The 19,361-nt window shown below is 26.8% G+C and overlaps 2 protein-coding genes across 4 annotated transcripts in view; one reads left to right on the forward strand and one right to left on the reverse strand.

The window, feature by feature from the left end:
• Positions 1-4,834: 4,834 nt before the first annotated feature.
• cN-IIIB (cytosolic 5'-nucleotidase IIIB) lies at positions 4,835-10,781 on the forward strand. Its single transcript, XM_015517773.2, has 7 exons — positions 4,835-5,806; positions 5,910-6,008; positions 6,084-6,153; positions 7,710-7,932; positions 9,913-10,171; positions 10,240-10,362; positions 10,461-10,781. The coding sequence occupies exons 1-7, from the start codon at positions 5,789-5,791 to the stop codon at positions 10,596-10,598; spliced, it is 930 nt and encodes a 309-aa protein (XP_015373259.1). The 5' UTR covers positions 4,835-5,788; the 3' UTR covers positions 10,599-10,781.
• Positions 10,130-19,361, reverse strand: part of LOC107168380 (galactosylgalactosylxylosylprotein 3-beta-glucuronosyltransferase S-like) — a 40,604-nt gene continuing 31,372 nt past the window's right edge. For all 3 annotated transcript variants that reach the window (XM_089215661.1, XM_015517766.2, XM_089215660.1), the window contains exons 3-7: positions 14,225-14,522; positions 12,317-12,591; positions 12,014-12,220; positions 11,201-11,342; positions 10,130-11,123 (exon numbers count right to left, since the gene is read on the reverse strand). In XM_089215661.1, the coding sequence (XP_089071787.1) occupies positions 11,077-11,123; positions 11,201-11,342; positions 12,014-12,220; positions 12,317-12,591; positions 14,225-14,522 (969 nt within the window). In that variant the 3' untranslated portion in view covers positions 10,130-11,076. The remainder of the gene's footprint in view (positions 11,124-11,200; positions 11,343-12,013; positions 12,221-12,316; positions 12,592-14,224; positions 14,523-19,361) is intronic.

Consider the following 19,361-nt stretch of genomic DNA (forward strand, 5'->3'; position numbering starts at 1 on the left):
AACCAATATCGGGGAGGGCCGGTCCTCTTAAGGATAAATTTTTCTCAACTTTATTTTATAAAACTCAATATCTAATTTTATAAAATTCAACATCTTATTTTTTTTTTTTTATGTGCCCTCAACCTAATCATTTCAACTTAACCTTCCAGTTAAAATCATAAATAATATGTTTAAATAAATCTAGATTTTTTAAATTATTAAAATAATTGGTTTACTTGTTATTTTAACATATTGCAATATGTAATTTATTTTTTATTTATTTTTTCTGAAGTTCCCATAGGTACTAGATAACTTGTTGTATGACAGTTTTCATCAACAATCCCTTTCCCTCACTAAATATTCTGTTAAATTAAGTACCTACTATAAGATATATATGGTTTAAATCATGATTCTAGGAATTTTATTTAGTAAAAGCTGATATTACTGATAATAGCAAAGGAAAGTCAATTAATCACTGGTTAGCCTCAATAATGACGAACAGTGTGGCTACATATTTTAATGTTGATGGAAAAGGAACAAAAAAAGGGTTCATAGTTTCATACATTACAAAATATCCAATATCATAAGAGGTGAATTAGCTGATATTTTAATGCATTATTTATTTATTTGAATGTATGTAATTAGTGCCTAAAGCCCAGAAAATTTATAATATAGTAGTAAAATGTACAGATGTTTTTACAATATAGTAGGTACAATTTAGTTCTATCTAAAATAAATATTTTACCAAATTGTTTAATTTTATTAATATATGAAAATCAGTCATTAATCATTATATTATGTATTTATTATTTATATTTATATTTAAAATTTTAAATAGTAACAAGTCACATTTATAATTCATAACTCATCGCAGTGACGTAGGTATACTCATATCAATATATCATACTGTTGTATTAATAATTTTATAAGTAGGTATTAGGTGTCTATAATTAATAAATTATAATAGGTATATGCTCATAAATAAATTATATAGGTGCGTATAATTATGTAACAATCTAAATGTGTGATTGATTTGCTGTTTAATTGGACGGTATTTTTAATATTTACATATTATGTACCCTACCTAACTAATTAAATATTTATAATTATATTTATTTATTAACGGGCTGAGCCCTATACAACAGTTTAAGACATAATACATAAATATTCAACATATCAATTATATATTTTATACCTTTAAACCATAAGTTATTGAGCAAATGCTACGGCCATTTTCCTCCAAAAACGAGATACCGTTTTCCTCCACTGTCCATTTTCCTCCATAAATAATAAATAAAATTATAAAATAGTTAATATAAATAATTTATGCATATCAAGAAAATTAAAAATATTCTTTATTACTAATAAAGCTATCGGACCCATAAGCTATCTGTAGATCGATAATCTATACATTTCAATCATTACATTTAATGACGTTTCGCACTAATGGTACGGTCACGGTCATTATTGCGGGTTTTCATATTTCTTATTAAGTAAATAAACACTTTTATTTTATTTTCATAGCATAACAACAAATAAAAATTCCACAGCTTGAATAACTGAAAAAAGCAATAAAAAAGCAAAAAAAGCATTTATACTAAAAAAAGCAAAAAAAAATTCGTTTATTTCGAATCAGATTAACGTGAAACGAATTTATGTATAAAAATTAGATTTCTATCTTAAATATATAAATAGAAGCATTTGCTTTAAAATCCGAGCCCTATTTAGTCTTAATCGACAGCTGATATAGATATAGCCAATACCAGAATATATCAACCGAAAATGTGAGCCTAGCAGGGCTTGCATTTGAAAAAAAAAATTATTTTTTATGTTATGTACAATTATAACGTTACGCAATTTTTGCGTTATCGTTATTTAGAATTAAAATGTTATTTAACTTTTGCGTTTATCGTTATATACTAGGTTTATAATATAATATATAGAAATAAAACGTTATCCAAGTTTTGTGTTTATCGTTATTCAGAATTAAAACGTTATACAAGTTGTGCGTTTATCGTTATTTAAAATGGTGTTAATACTTATAAAATTTAAAAATAATAACTAATTCGGGTAGGTAATGGACCTATTATTGGTTTATTGATATTTTATAAACTACGTTTTGCGTTATGTTTTGTTTAATGTTATATAATATATTTTGTTAATAGTTATTCAAATCTTAGGTTTAAAAAAAAATTTTTATGAATTTCTAGAATAAAATAATTTACGAATTTTCGTGATTTTTACGTATGTTGTCAAAATTAAAATTTGAATGCATGTAAAAAAAAAATGTGGCTATATATTTCTTTTATTTTTCAACTGCTATTGCAAAACTATATTATGAGCCTTGTATTAAATTCTCAAATCTTAGAATTAAAAATAAAAACTTTTATGAATTTCGATCTAAGATAATTTGAACATTGCCGTAATTTTTATGTATTTAGTCAAAATTTGAACTGTAAATGCTTATAAAAAAAATTTATGACTATATGTTTCTTTTATTTTTCGAATGCTATTGTAAAAATATTTTAGGAGCCTTGTATAAAATTTTCAAATCTTAGGTATAAAAGGAAAAGTTTTTATGAATTTCTAGGATAAAATAATTTACTGAATTTTTGTGATTTTTACGTATGTTGTCAAAATTAAAATTTGAATACATGAAAAAAAAAATTGTGGCTATACATTTATTTTATTTTTCAACTGCTATTGTGAAAATATATTATGAGCCTTGTATTAAATTCTCAAATCTTAGAATTAAAAAGAAAAACTTTTATGAATTTCGATCTAAGATAATTTGAAAATTGCCGTAATTTTTACGTATTAAGTCAATATTTGAAATTCAAATCCTAATAAAAAAAAATCGTGCCTATGTATTTTTATAATTTTTTAATCACTATAAGAATAACTTATGAAGAACTTTGCATTAAATTTTCAAGTATTTTGATAGGGCCATAAAAATTTTATCGACACTTTAAAAAAAATATTTTCAGAAAAATTGAAAATTTCAATTGTTTATAAATACCTCAAAAAAAGTCAAAATATTTGAAAATTAAATCATGTAAAGAAAATGCCAATCTAAATAACTGGTAAAATTTTTCAAGTATCTATGACTTATACTTTTTGAATAATAACAAATGTTTAAAATCGTTTGAGGATAAATCGTTATCGCTACGCTATTTCGTAAACATTTAAAATTCAAACGCACTTAAAATTTTTCCTATAATGATGCTTCGAGTTTCTCTATAGCTACTTGAAGGAAAACTTAGTTTTGTATTTTTAATCCTTAGTTATAAACGCAAAAAATTTTATGATTTTTCAACTTAAAACTAATTTATCACTAACATTAACATTTGGTGAAAATTTCAAGTATTTACAGTGATTAGTTTTTGAATTACAACCATAAAAAAATATCGATTTCGTATAGAATATATCAACATTCGGTGAAAATGTCATGTTTCTATGTTCATTTGTTTTAAAGTTACATCAAAATCCAAAATCGATTTTGTCGAATTTCCCGTTTTTCCCTTAATTTTTAGTTTGTTTATTCCGATTATTTAGAAAAATATTAAGAATTTTTTACTTTTGACCACCCAGAGTACCAACTAGATTCACTTTCTGATCGAACGAGTTACTAACGTCAAAAATCGAAGCACTTTTACTGCACCAAAACGTGATGACAGACACAAAAAAAAAAAAAAAAATAACAAACAAAAAATAAAAACACAAAACATTGGTAAAATCGCTCCTCTCAAAATCTAAAATTAGAATAGTAAAAATACTATTCTTATATCACAATATATAATATTTGTTTCACATTATTGAGCCAGAGCCATTTAAATATTTTATTTAGTCTTATTCTTTATAGACATATCAGCTGACAATTTTAATATTTGGAGAAATGGACATGATAGTCCAATGAAATGTTTGAAGGAAAATAGAATCTAACCTTTTTTTTATTTTGTAGGAAAGTAAACAGGTAGGGAAAATGGACCAGTATTATTTTAGGTTCCTTGGGTATACCTACTGCTATCCCACATGATCTTTGATCTAGATTCTAAGTACCTATAACCATTGATTATAAATTATAAAGCCGAGTATTTATTGGATTTTACACTATTTAATGGTACCCACGAAAAATAACTTGATACGAATTGCGGACAATATTGGTCCCGTCAAAATTGTAATAATAATTTTATCATTTAATTCTGATGAATATAGATTATAGTTTGTTTAAAAACAATTTTTCTAAAACAATATGGTAAGCTTGAGGATCTGAGACCCGATTTAAAATCGATCAAAATAAATTCGTATCCAGCGTCGGATAGACCCACCAGTTTTGGTTTTTAACCGGCCATAAAAGGCCCATTTTCAAATGAACATTTCGAAATTGACTCCAATTTTACACAGCACACCGAAGTAAATAATTGTAATTAAATTTGTAGGTACCATATAAAACAATTTTCAAAACATTTACGATCGGCCCACCGATATTTTCTCGGTAGCTCGCCGTTTCAATCCGGACCTGTTCGTAATCTAATATCTCGCATTATATAAAAATAAAAATTTATCTCGATCGCGCATTAAGATTAAACTCATTCCGTTGTTTCAGTTAATCCACCAAGTGATATATCTTAATATCTCGAATCAGTGGTATCTTTTTTTTTTAAAGTATAATCTGTGGTATAGAGTATAATGCTGCTGCTGTCGCGAAAAAAATGACCAAATAAAAAATAATACGTTTATATCGGGGACCAATTGTCGGTCTTGTTTATTGGTTGTTACCCAACAATATGCCCATTTTGGATGTTGATAACGCGACTGATGATAATTCGTTAACACGACTGAAATAATAAATAATATGCGAAGCACATGGATTGTTAATATTCAAATTTCATACATTTTACAACGTGTCGAGTACGCGGCGACTGGTGATTTTCGATCTTGACAAATAATTTGCAAAGATTTAGGGACTTTGGGAGGTTTGGGGGATATCATAGAGTAATATTACTCTATGGGGGATATGTGACATAATATAATATTAATTTGTAATTTGCACGGCGGCAACGACGAGGACGTGGACGGTTATAAATTTCAATTAATATTTTACCTAATTGGCTGATAAACAATGTCATTATTTGTAATGCATTAAAATAAACTGTAACGGTAGGAAGAAGCGGCGGCGGCGACGACGTGCATTGCCGTTTGCCACAATCTCGTCGCCTTATCTGACGCGTCATCGTTACGGGTACGGTGTACCGTTGACCGGACCGGTGTCGAACATATTAATAGGTATATAGCCAATATTCTATAATCTGTGGTGTTATTTGCCCGACATTGTCTTTTCAACAACAACTATACGTGACTGCCGTTTCACGCGATTTGTTTCGATATTATTACAACGTAGGTAGGTGTACCTTGCAATAACATTTTTAATTTTTATCGGCCACATTAAAAATCGTAATTGTCCGGTGGACGTCTGATACCACGTCGTCGAGGGCCCGAAAGTCGTACCCGCCGAACATCCGATCGCGGGGGCCGCCGTCGATCGTTGAGGATCTCTGGTCAACCGTCATTGACTGTCTACGCCTCCGCGGTTTCACACGGTTTCATTCTGACGACGTTTATTTCGTTTTGTGTGACGGACATTGTGCACTTGTTGCTTGACACCGTTCTCATGGCACATTAATTATAATCGTGTGCCATTGCTGTTGTTGTTGTTGTTGTTGTACGTACCTAATTGATTGCCGTGTAAGTAGGCGCTCCCGAGCCATTTTACGCACTTCACACGTTTGGTTTACGTCCCATTTCAACCATGAAGTTCACCGATGAGGTACGTTTCGTGTAATTTTCGTCCAGTCTTATATACTGCTTTTTTTTAGATGGGTAAACTATCTATAATTAGTACAAATTAATACTCATTTGTATTTTCGTAGATCAAACAAAAGTTTGCTTCCACAGTTCATATCCGATGTGAAAATGATGTCAACGCAAAGATTGAACAACTGGTGTTGGGCGGTCCAGATAAATTACAAGTAACATTGTGTTTTGTAATATCATATACCAAGAAATACTTTGTGTTTATTGTGTATCTATTAATGTGTTTCTAGGTAATATCAGATTTTGATCGAACCATAACTACTTCGGAGTACAACAATAAACATACCATGAGTAGTTTTAGTAAGTTGAAAATTAAAAACAAATATACTCTTGAGTGTTCATTCTTAATTCTTGTAATAAGTATTTGGTTTAAGTTTTGGTATTTATTTTTATCTGTTTTAGGAAATTATATGTTTTTTAGTACATTTTTAAGATTATACAGTTTACAAAATATGATAATAATTTGAATTTTGTTTTATGTTGATACAAATTCTTAATATCATAATTCAGTGTTAAATTTAATTAATTAATTACTAATGCCGACAAAGATTTTTCACTAAAATCCCGGGTGGACACCCATCCAGGAGCTAGTGATGCCATACGATGGTTGACTGCAGTATTGCTGTAAACATCAATAATCAAATCTGAACCCTAAATTTCATTATAATTGTAGAAAATTTAATAAATTAAGTTGTATTTTAATATTTTAATAGCATATTATTATTCAGTGCTATTGGCACTCTTTGCTATCCAATACATATATTATATAAACTAAACTTTGTCCTACGGGCTACGGTAGTCACTTTAAACAATTTTAAGATTATAATTATATTTTATTGGAATATAAACAAGATCATTAATAACTTGTTGTTATTAAATAATGAATTAATGGTGAAAAAACAATATTTAATTACTATTACTGTTTGACATTGATATGATATTAAATGCATATAATTGTAATTCATAAACTAATTAATAGTTCAAAGGTTTAAAAAATAAAATGCATAAAAAGGGTCTGCTGTAGTACAGTGGTTAGCTGCAGTCACTAATGTGTTCTGAGATCAATCATTGACCGACGTTGCTAGCTCCCGGATGGATGAGTATCTGGGTTTTTAGTGAAATCCTCACTCCCTATACATTTGTTCTGAATCAACTGTATCCCTTCCCCACAGTGAAACATCTGACAACCACGTATATGCATAAAAGATGAAACACTTAATCAAATATTTTCTATGTTATGTTTACCTGTTTTTGATCACAACCATTAAAAAATAATTACCAGATATACCATGTACTTAGGTTCAATACAATAAATTATTGCTCAAAGTATAAATATGATTTTACCAATAAATAAATAATTAATCAATATTAATTAAGAGGATGCCAGAGCGCTATTTGTTTCCTCTCTCAAAGGGACGCACAACATAGACAAAACACATTTATGCAAAATTGTTTTTTCTATGTTTTTAAGTAATCTTAGAGTAAAATTAGCCATTATAAAAAAGATAGAGAATAATATTTTTAAGGGAATGACATATCAATATTATATTTTATTTTTATTCGATTTTCAAAATAAACAAATAAATCTTGTAAATTTAAATGTTTAAATTGTTTTGAGACATTATTTAGACAAATCAATATGTCATTCTCTCAGAAATATTACTCTATCTTTTTTGTAATGGCTAATTTTACTTTAAGATTACTTAAAAACATAGAAAAAAAAAACGATTCTGCGTAAATTTGTTTTCGTCTATGTGCACATGGACCATAGACAGAAAACAAATGGTACGCTGACATCCTCTTAATCTAATGTAGAATTAAAAATAAATAAATTAATACAATTTTATCTTGTATAGGTGTATTTGAAGCATGTGATAGTCTGTCAGAAGATTACAAAGAAAAAGCACGAACACTATTACAAAAATATCGACCAATCGAAGATAACACACAAATGACTGTCGCACAAAAGTTACCATTTATTGAAGAATGGTGGCACCAAAGTGAACTTTTGTTGAAGGGCCTGTGTTTCCGATATGAAGATATTAATAAATCGATCAAGAAAGCTGACCTTCATCTTAGGTATTTCTTAATCGTTGGCTACAATACCGGGTGATTCTTTTATCATTGAATACTCATTATTTCAAAAATTATTAATGTTTTTGAAAATATTATTTTTTTAAATATTTTTTATCCTTATAATTTTTTAAGTTTTTTACTTTTTTGAATGATAACATAGAGTTTTAATTTCATATTCCAAAGCAGAATATTTTTCTAAGTATTTTGATTCATAAAAATCGAATTTAGGACGAGTAGTTTATGAGTTATAACTGTTATAAGTATTTAAAGTTTAGATAGGCAGAGTGGAGTGGAACGGGGTTACCCCGCAAAAATTTTGTCCACTACTCTGCTTGACTAAACTTTAAATACTTATAACTTATAAACTACTCATCTAAATTCAATTTTTATGAATCAAAATACTTAGAAAAATATTCTGCTTTGGAATATTAAATTAAAACTCTAGGTTGTCATTCAAAAAAGTAAAAAATTATAAGGATAAAAAATATTAAAAAATATAATTTTTTAATAAAAACGTTGGTTTTTTAACAACGTTAAAATATGTAAAATAATATTTTCAAAAACATTAATAATTTTTGTAATAATGAGTGTTCAATGATAAAAGAATCACCCGGTATAAATGTTTCATAATATTCCAGAGTTTTTAAATTTGTTCTTTTTAACAAATTACAATTTTTATTTGGTTAAAACTATCCAAACGACTGTTTTAAAAATATGTGAAGTTAACATTTAACGAAAGTTGAGATAGATTGAATCCTCTGGCATTTATTAATTTGTTACGAGCTACACTGTGCAGTGTAAGCTCGTAAATCATAAAATAAATCGTATAATGTCAACTAAACTTCATATGGTATTATTTCTTAAATACTACTTACAAAACATACTACAATTATAATCCAAATTTGTATGTTTTACATATTTTAACTGAGTTTATACAGTTACGAGATTAAAAATTGCCAATAGTTCATTCTATACAAAGTTCATAGGAAAGTTTTTTTTTGCATATTTAAGAATATTTCATGGATTTGGCATATTTAACATACTTTGGAATATTCTGTAAATTGTGAAAAAAAAATACTTATTTATTTTATTTTTAATTATTGTAATTTATTTTTATATTATGGTTACTGAATTAATATTTTTTGAACATTTGATAACCTGCAATCATTTTTGTTTTATTTTAATATCATTTGATAAAAAAATTAGTACCATTATTTTGGTGTGTTGTTATTGTATTATTTTATTAAATACTAACTCATTCAAATAACAACTTATTTATTTATCAAATTTCCATACGTTTGGTTTTAAAGTAAAAAAATGCATACATTTTTAACACCTATTAAAACAATGAATTTGAGAATTTGACCTTTCAACATAAAATACACCAATTTACTTACCATAGTGCAATAATTTCATCATGCACATCATTATTGTAAAAATAATAATATAATTTAAATATTTAAGTATATGATTTTTGCATATTTTTCTTATTTTTAAGTAAATATTTGTGTTTCTCTGAGAATATAAATAGGATCTATAGTTATATTAATTAACAACTTGTTTAATTTGTGGATAATACTATCCAAATATTTTTTTCTTATATGAATAATTATTAAATGATAAAAAAATAATATTAATATCATTAATTAGTTATTATTAAATACTAATATTAGTATATTATCTATACATTATTTGCTACATAAATTTGTTTATTTTGACTATCATTGATAGAAATCTTTAAATTTCATGATTTTTAAGTCTAAGGTCTGCACTAAAATTATTGATTTTAGATTTAATGTTTAGATTAAAAATATTAGTATTTGTTTTTCACAATTAATATTCTTTTTATTGTCTTTGTTTTGATAATATATAAAGTATAAATATTATAATTTATCATATTAAATATCATTAACTATAATTAAATATAAAGTATTACCTATTTTATGTTCGTTTTTAATTTTTAATATTTGTATATATTTTTAGAGAAGGGAGTACTGAAGCGTTTAACAAATTATTCAGCAAAAAAATACCTATTATTGTATTATCTGCTGGCGTAGGTGATGTTGTTGAACTTATACTAAAACATGAAAATTTGTTTACTGATAATGTATCAGTAGTGTCAAATTTTTTAAAAATGTCTGAAGATAGTAATGGTTTATCTACAATTGAAGGATTCAAAGGAAACAAACTCATACACGTATTTAATAAAAATGAACATGCATATATTGATACACATAAAAATGTAAAAGCAATAACAAATAATAATAACTTGTAAAATATTATGTATGAACATTTTTTTCCCCTTTTCAGGATACACATTTAAATGGGAGATCCAATGTTATCCTTTTAGGCGATTCATTAGGAGATGCAAATATGGATGGTGGTATCCAATATGATATTATACTGCGCATAGGATTTTTAAACGCTGACTTGGTAATAGCATATTATAATATTATTTTGTGTTTAATAAATACTTTAAATAAATATTAATTTTTCAATATAATATGAATATATTACATTAATAATTACAGATGGAACACGAGGATGGATATTTGCAGCAATATAAACTTGCTTTTGACATAGTTTTGGTTCAAGATCAAACTATGGGATTGCTAAATTATTTGTTGGATGAAATAATCGGAGTAAAATCAATGCTGTCAAATAAATGATAATGTGAGACAGCAAAATTAATTAATTACTAATTATTATTATTACTATTTGTATATAGTGATAAAATTCAAATTACATATATATATATATATTATTTACATTTAATATAGTTATAAAATACTGAATTTAATCTGTTATAACATTTATCTTAGAAAATAAACTAAAATTATTATTATTGAATAGATTCATTATTTAAATTAATAGTGAAGCTATCAATTAGCGATAAAACAAACTATTGTATATTAAAAGTATTTTGAGTTGAAACTTAAAATTGATTATCTATAACATAAAAATTACTCACACATTAAAAAAAAAAACATAAACAATATTATCATATAATGACTACAACAACAACAAAATATATAAATGAAAACATTATATGCAACAATTCAAATTAAAAGAAATAAAATAAAATATTATTACAATCTATACTAAACATTGTATATAAATATTTTTAAAAAATGAGGTTATATTAGATTATACCCTAAAAATATTACCATTTTTTGTCATATAACTGCGTACACCTAAAATAAATTATACAAAAAATTAGTTTTGTACTCGTATTCTTAAATAAAAATTATGTATAAATATTTTGACCCACCTGTGGTTTCACTCACTCCACCTATACCTAACATAGTCACTTGATCGAGTAGAGTAGCAAGTGAACCAGGCAATGTGGCTTTGGATCTGACCATCACTATTGGCTTAGGTTTCTTCGCTGTTTGAGTGTGCCAAACCAAAATCTGTGACAATTATGTACATTTTAAGAATATTGTATAGAAATTATTCCATATGAGATAAAACGAATATAGTAAGAATATGACAAAAGTTAAATAATTTAAATAACTTAATTAATAGTGACTGACAAACTAAACTATTTTATTTATAACAAAAAAAAATCAATATTTCTACTCTGTTTATATCATATAATATTAATTCTGTATTTATATAACTCACATTTGATTGCTAATTTAATAAACTGTTAATATTTACTTAATCACTTTTTAAATAAATTATGCAATATATTATGTAGCAAGGGAGGATTGTCAAATATTTTGTAATTTTTACTTTAGTTTGAATATAAAAAAGAATAAATATAAAACAGAATTTATGTTGCATAATAAAATTGATAAATATAACATAGTTTTTCAAACTAATTTAAATATTAAAAGCAAAAGATAAATAAATTATTGCCATTTTCATTATTTGAGCATATCTTGAAATAGATTTATTTAATGTTAGCTTTCAGTAAAATACCATATCACTGATAATGATAAAATAAATTTAATTTCAAAGCAAAATTAAAATATGTATAATATTTGTAAACTAACATCTCAAGTTCCAAGTTGATTTGATTTATACTCATATCTAAGATTTATAGTTAATTAATTCGTAATTTATCATTTAAACATACCCTGGTACAATTTTCTGCCTTTGGTTCAATTTCATCTAATCGAATACCTAATGCTGACAGGAAGCGGTCTTCTTCAAAACCCACCTTATATGGCATATTAGCATAAGGATATTTGAATAAAAGTTGAACATTAATAGCAAATCCAGCCATGTCCACAGGAAATTTTCTTTTTGCTGGCCAACTATCAAAAAAGCCAACTACTTTTCCCTTAACACCATAAAGAATTGATAAGTAATGAAGTCACATATTTGTATAATTGTATACAGTCTGGCTAATGTGGTTGAGAAATAAAAATAAACTAACTTTATCAATAATTGGTGAACTAACACCATACTCTCCGACTAAGCCAACCGGAAACATTGATATTTTTTTTGTAGAGCGTATTTCTTTGAAAAGGTCCAGATGAAACGTATTGTCATCATCGCCAAAATAAATGACAGCGTTTGAGTTATTAATATTATGGTTCAGTCTTATCCAGTTGAGAGCAGCTCTACGGTTGGAAACACCACGTGGCATGGCATCAGGCTTGCGTTTATATATCGATGGCATAGGGCTGGCAATATACGTGTAAGGAATGCCTGATGAAAAAAATGATTAATTATAATAAGTTAACATTAATATAGAATAAAATGTTGAATGTCGTGAGTTCTATAAGTATTTATATTGGTTGCATAGATGGACCGGGTAGTTGGTCAAAATTTCCACTAGGCCACTCTTCATGTTTAGGTTATAGGGCTGGTTCATAATATCTGTAATATGTACCTACATAGCATTATCAATTATCAATTTATTATCTTTATATTCTAATGATAAATTAAACAAAAACTATGCACCTTAAGCAGTGGCACAACCATTGGAAGCGTTTGGGGTTTGTAATCCCCTCCTCCGAAATGCTTTTAAAAGTCAAATATTTTTAATGTGGATAATTTTTTTTTGTTAATTAATTTTTTTATGTGAATAATAATCCCCTCACGAAAATAGATCCTAGTTGCGCCACTGATCTTAAGTATTCAGTGTATCATATAACATAAAAATTATAAGCAACTATCTAAGTAAAATGCGAAAACACGTCTGTACCGGGTCCTCGAGTACTTAATTAAGCAGGAACAAGATAATTTAAAACCTAACCAGAGTATTACTTTTTAATTTTAATTTTTATGAATTTTAGAGATTTAAAAAAGTCCAGTTCAAAAAAAAAAAATTACAAAATTTCCAATGCTAGAATTCATGTACCAAATATTATCTATTTTGATGGTTGATAATAAGTATTATTATTTCAGTTAAACATTATATTATTATTTATTGAATAATACAATTAACCGTAATTGGTAAAATATATATTATGAACATTAATTCATATATTTTTTTGGCTGCCATCTAAATTTGATTTCTGGGTTCGTCCCTGATCGGTTGAAAATACAGATTTTAAATAAAACAATTAAACTAACAGTCGTTACAAATGTCCAATATCATTCTTGTATCTCTGTTACAAATCAATATATTATAATGAGGTTTTTTACAGTATCTAATAAGTATGGAAATTCTAATTTAATGGTATAAGACTCAAATTCTTCATTTCAAAACAATTTTATGCAATCGATTTTTTTTAAATTTTCTAGATTTCTATATTCTTGATCATATTTTTTGAAAATTTTTCAAAATAATAAAAATTGAGTGAAAGCCCACTAAGTCAATCAAACCTGCAAGTTGTTGCCTCCGTATAGAATAATAAGTATGATAGCAAAACACAAATCAAATGGTTTAATTATTAATGTAACCGACTTTTTTTTTTATGACAATCTACTTCGTAACCATTTTTTTATATTTAAAAAACGATTTATACGTTTTCTGCACAATATTACATCGCGCTTTGTAACACAATGAAGATATTTTTATAACGAATTCAAAAACATAATTTTTCTTTTTTTAAATTGTTTTTAAAAGTATGATCTAGACATCTAGTAAATGGTAATCTAGAAAATTAAAAAAACTTATTGCATGCAAAACGTTTGATTTTTGAAAAAATATCGAATGCATGCGTCATTCATTCAATTAGAATTCCCATTGGTTTCTCATTGCTGTGGAAAACTGCATTTCAGTAAACTGATTTTCCAAAGAGATACAAATGGTGATACAGAACTTCGAGGCAAAGGTACTGTACTCTACATATGTAACTAGGGACATAGTATTATTATTGAACATTTTTCTCACTGAAATCGGGCAGTAGGTTCATTATTTGTAAACTGCAGTCTGGACGATCGTCGGCTACAATCCAATAAAGTCGGGAGACGTGCATTAGTGTCTGTCCCAATCTGGTGAGCTCGGGGATTTGCTCACGCCGTGGATATGTAGGCGTGATGAAATAAATAAGAGCAGTATCGTTTCCTCCGCCACCGTTACGGGCAGTTTCGCCTTCCCCATTGTCACTGTAATTAGTTCCTCCGTTTTTATCGACGGTATTGACGGTTGTGCTGTCGTCTGCTTGTCGCCGATGGCGGCTGAATCTGTCCTGCAAAAATAAAACAAATGAATGATTTTTACCGTCTTCGTAAAATCGCACCTAATTGCAGTGCCCAATATTCAGCGGACCGCGGTTAATTATTTTATAGATTCTGAACGAAACGTAATGCTTGTAAATGTGCGTATATTAATGATACCTATATGGTGTTTTTTTTCTATAAATATTTCCATGTCAAGATTTTGAAAATTCAATATTAATACAACATTATTATTATATTAATACTTATGTTTAAATTGTATTGAAAGGTTTTAACAAATTAGAAAATACTTGATCATAAATTACGTGTTTTTTCTTTTTTTGAATGTAAAATTATTATATTCTAGTTTGGTCTTAATAATAGGAGTGAAAACCCTCAAAATGCGAGAACGAAGTTTAAAAGTAAGTACCTATTTACAAGCACACTGAAGTACATACACCAAATAACTGGCTGTATTATACATACAGTGTAAAGTAAAAAATAAGGAAGTCAAAAAAACATTTTCATCAATTCAAAAAAAGTCAATGAAATATTTATTTGATAATGATAATCAAGAAAACATCAATCAAGTAATATGCAGTTTTTAATTGTTTATATAGATATCTGGGTAGAAACTTCAGTTGCCACGTATTCCTTGAGTGGTTTATGATCTACCTAACAAATAACATTTTCAGTAATTTTGAGTGTCCTTAGGGGGACTATAATATATTAATGATGGCCCGAAATAAGTACTCGTAGGAGTTTTAAGAGTTTGAAAAAAAAATCTTCATCATTAAAAATGAACGCGTTCAAATAAATATTTGAAAATTTTTTTTAAATTTATTATTCATCGAGTCTAATTATTGTGAATTTTATTCACATTTAAAAGAAAAATAATCAAAACTATCATCAGTAACGTTTCTAAGGAGTTCAGTATAGGCAATTTTCTGTTCGTTCGTGTGTAACGTGCGAATGATGTTGATGTAGTAATACAGAACATATGTGTGTGTCGTGTGGGTCAAATTAGTCAAAATAATTCTTCAATTTTCAACTTCAGTATTTTTGCTAGTGGAAAATTGAATCTAGCCGCAGTGCTTTCAGAAGGTTTCAAAGGTTTGAAATAACCAAAAGTTTTCAAAAGCAACGAAAAAAAAAAAACAAAAAACTTTAATGAAAAGCAAGAATTTTTAACTAAAATCGGTTTTTAAGAAATTTTGATTTTTTCGTGGAAATTAAAAAAAGATAATAATAATTGCAATTACATGAAATGCTCACCAAATCTTTATACTAAAATTTTTTTACAATTTTAAAATTATTTTGACTCTGAGCTATTTATAAACAGTTAAAAAAAAAATATTAACGATACATTTTTTCACTCGATTAAAGAACTTTAAATTAAAAAACAAGTTGAGCGTAAAGCCACAGTATTTTTTTTTATAAACATTTAAAATAATAGTTTCAACAAAACTCGTCAGTCACGAAAATTTGGAAATTATTTTGAGTTAGAAATTGATAAAAATCCTTTTTCTGTTCAACATTTAGTACAAGATTCTCGAAATTTTGTTGTATCATAATTAAAAATTCTATTAGAAAGTCAAATTAAATTCGTATGAACGTTTGAAGTTCACGATATTGAATATCATAGCAGTTGAAAAATATTAAAAATCCATAGTCACAATTTTTTTTAAACTGTTTTAATTGATATTTTAACCAACATTTCGAAATTTTTGTAGTTTAAAAAATGTTCAACTTGCAGGTATAGCTAAAGATTTAAAACTTAAAACGAGGATTTTCATAAATACTTTTTACTGTAACCTGCAAACTATTCAAAAAATATATAAACACAGTTTTTTTTATTTTATAGACATTATAAATTCAAATTTGAACGAAATTTGATACTAAAAAAAAAACGGTTTAATGTTAGTTATTTTGTTGTAATTTATAATAATATTATTTGTGGGTACTTGAAACTTTTAAAATAATTATTATATTAATTTAAACTCTTAACAACGACATTTTCAAATACAATTTTGTCAACAAAAATTAATTTAACCTACGGTAGTGCACTAGTGCTCTTAGAAAATAAATTACTTTTATCTCAATAACATCATAATATATTCTTAGTAATATAGGCTGATAGACCATCTTCACACAAAATCGTTTTTCGTAAACAATGATTGAATATAATCGAATTCAAATTTAATTCATCCATATCAGTGACTCATCTAATGACTTTTAGTGTAGGTACAGCTAAACGTTATCTACTTGAAATTTTTTTATTTTGTGTATTTAACTAAAAACGAATAATTATAAATTCTTGAAATTATCATTAAATGTTTTAATTAGCATTTCTGTACACGATAAAATGTTCAAAATGTTTTGACGCTTTTTGAGCTAGGTATCTATAAACATTTGACATTTTTGATTTTTTATACCAATGTCGATAAAAAAATGTTGCACTCGGGCAAAAGGTTTGGAAATTTAATCCAAGTTTTTACTATAAATTTTTAAATTATCAAAGATTCACGATAGGCACACTTTAGTATAAGTATTTTGAGTTTAATTTTTGACAAAAATACAAGGACTTCAACTTTTTCGTTTAATACCTAGCCTAGATATATGTTTATGTTTTATTGTTTTACTATAAGTCAGAAGTTCCCATTTTCCAAACTTTTTTTGACTTACGACATCTTAATAGTCATTTTCTAAAAATCTGGAGGCACCCTATAGCCTACTTCGGTTTTATTCATCAGTGCATAAGTGTCATTAGCATAAAAAAAAGTAGTAAGATGTAGACATATAATATATATTATGTATATTACATTTTATAAAACTAATTATATTTTATATTACATTGAATATTAAGTATATATTTTTATTTTTTATTATAATTTTTTTTTTATTTCACGAAACTAAATAATGTTCAAGGCACCCTGGTTGGGAACTTCTGCTTTAAACAGCATTGACGTATTTAAAATATTTAGAATGTTTTTTTTACAAATGCCTATTTATAGTTTAAGTAGTTTATCTGTACTACTATATGTCTATAAATAATAAAATTAATTACTTTAATAAGTACGCAAATACAGGGTGTCCCGCGAGGATTTAACCCATTGCGATATCTCCTCAAATAATAAATATATCATAAATCTGTATTTTTTTTTATTAGACTCGCATAGATAAGAGCTACATATAGGTACGTATTTATTTTTTAATTTAATTTTATTTTTTGATAAAAAGTTATTTAATTTTTTAATTTTTGAGTAAAATAAAGATACCTATTTTATAGAGTTTATTTTTCTGAAAATCTTGACCTTTCAACATTTTATTTTTATTAATTTCACGATTTTTAATAATTTTTTTAGTTTATAGATAAAACGGCAAAAAACTTGGTTTCATCCGGGCGGTGAGTTCCCCTCTACGGCTAATAGGTTAGGTATATACTCACAGGACACTGTATATTATATATAGCAGTAATATATTTGAATAGACTGACAGACCACAGTTTTCGCTCAGAATCGTTATTCGTATACAACAATTTGAAAAATGTATTATGATATTCAAATGTAACAAATTATATGATAGACAGTGACCTATACGGCTATAGGTACCTACTCAATGGCGAGTTGAATTTTAAGTACCAATTAAACAGTAGTTCACTACTTTTCCCCTTATTCTGTTTGTCACATTTAATGCATATATTATGCAAATAATTATTATTAGTAGTATCTTTTGCATGATTTTGTATAACAATATTATAATATGTGTTGTCATGACAGTTCCGTTTTCGCCGAGTCGATAACTATGCTGCCCATTATAAATACAATCTGCACGACGATATTATCCCACCTTATAATAGTTATATAACCAAAACACACAGACTCACTAATAACTATTACGATGAATTATTCATTTTTCCCCACCCTTCTATTACTATCCATAATATTATCTTGTTCGAAGACGACCGTCGCGTAATCGACCATCATTTCATTTTCGTTTCAAGGCCTTGAAGTACGGCGGTGGACGAGACCACTGGTGATCCATTCCTTCAGTTATGTTTTTTATTTTATTTCAATATACCTATAATGATCGCTGGTGAGCCAAAAGACTGGTGGTGGTGGTTTCCATTTAGATAGGAAAAAAAAATGTATAATCTGATCGTTATTTTTCTCCTCGTTTTAATCATTATAAGATTATCTATTATTTTTTAGATTTTTTTTTTTTTGATTGTATAATGTTTTTATTCGACGACTACGAGTCACTCTCTCGAGGTTCTTTCGTACCTATATATAGTCCATGTTCCATATGCGTAGACTGTATGTATGTGATGTATATTGTAAAAACATCTAATTTTATAATGGACAATCAGGATGTTATTCTGAATCGTTTCTATTATCCATAGTTCGAGTCAAATGCCGATCGAATTCTTGTAACCAAATTTAATTTCAATATAAAAATCTCCAGTCAATTCAAACAAATCAATTTCCTACAGGTTTTTTTTATTTCTCTCTCCCATCCCACATTCACTTATATCGTTCCCAGTACGATTATAGAAAGATAAGAAATGAGACATGTCATCTCATATTTTAAACTTTAAGCTCGGCGTTTTGTCAATATTAAATCAATCATCCTCAAAAATTGTGACGTACAACAGACAATAACAGTATAGTATAATTAATATTCTTGGAATGAATTAAAGAAATTTGTTGGTAGTTTTTATTTACGTATACCGAATTATACATTTGATTATAGTTTTTAAATAGTACCTCAAGTACCTGCAGTACTTATTAAAATGAACTTTAATTATTATATAATACCAAACAAATATTAATTTATAAATAATATCATATATATATATATATATATATATA

This window comes from Diuraphis noxia, unplaced genomic scaffold (assembly GCF_037042655.1).
Source record: "Diuraphis noxia isolate RWA-SAM2 unplaced genomic scaffold, SU_Dnox_SAM2 contig0001, whole genome shotgun sequence".
Classification (NCBI taxonomy): domain Eukaryota; kingdom Metazoa; phylum Arthropoda; class Insecta; order Hemiptera; family Aphididae; genus Diuraphis; species Diuraphis noxia.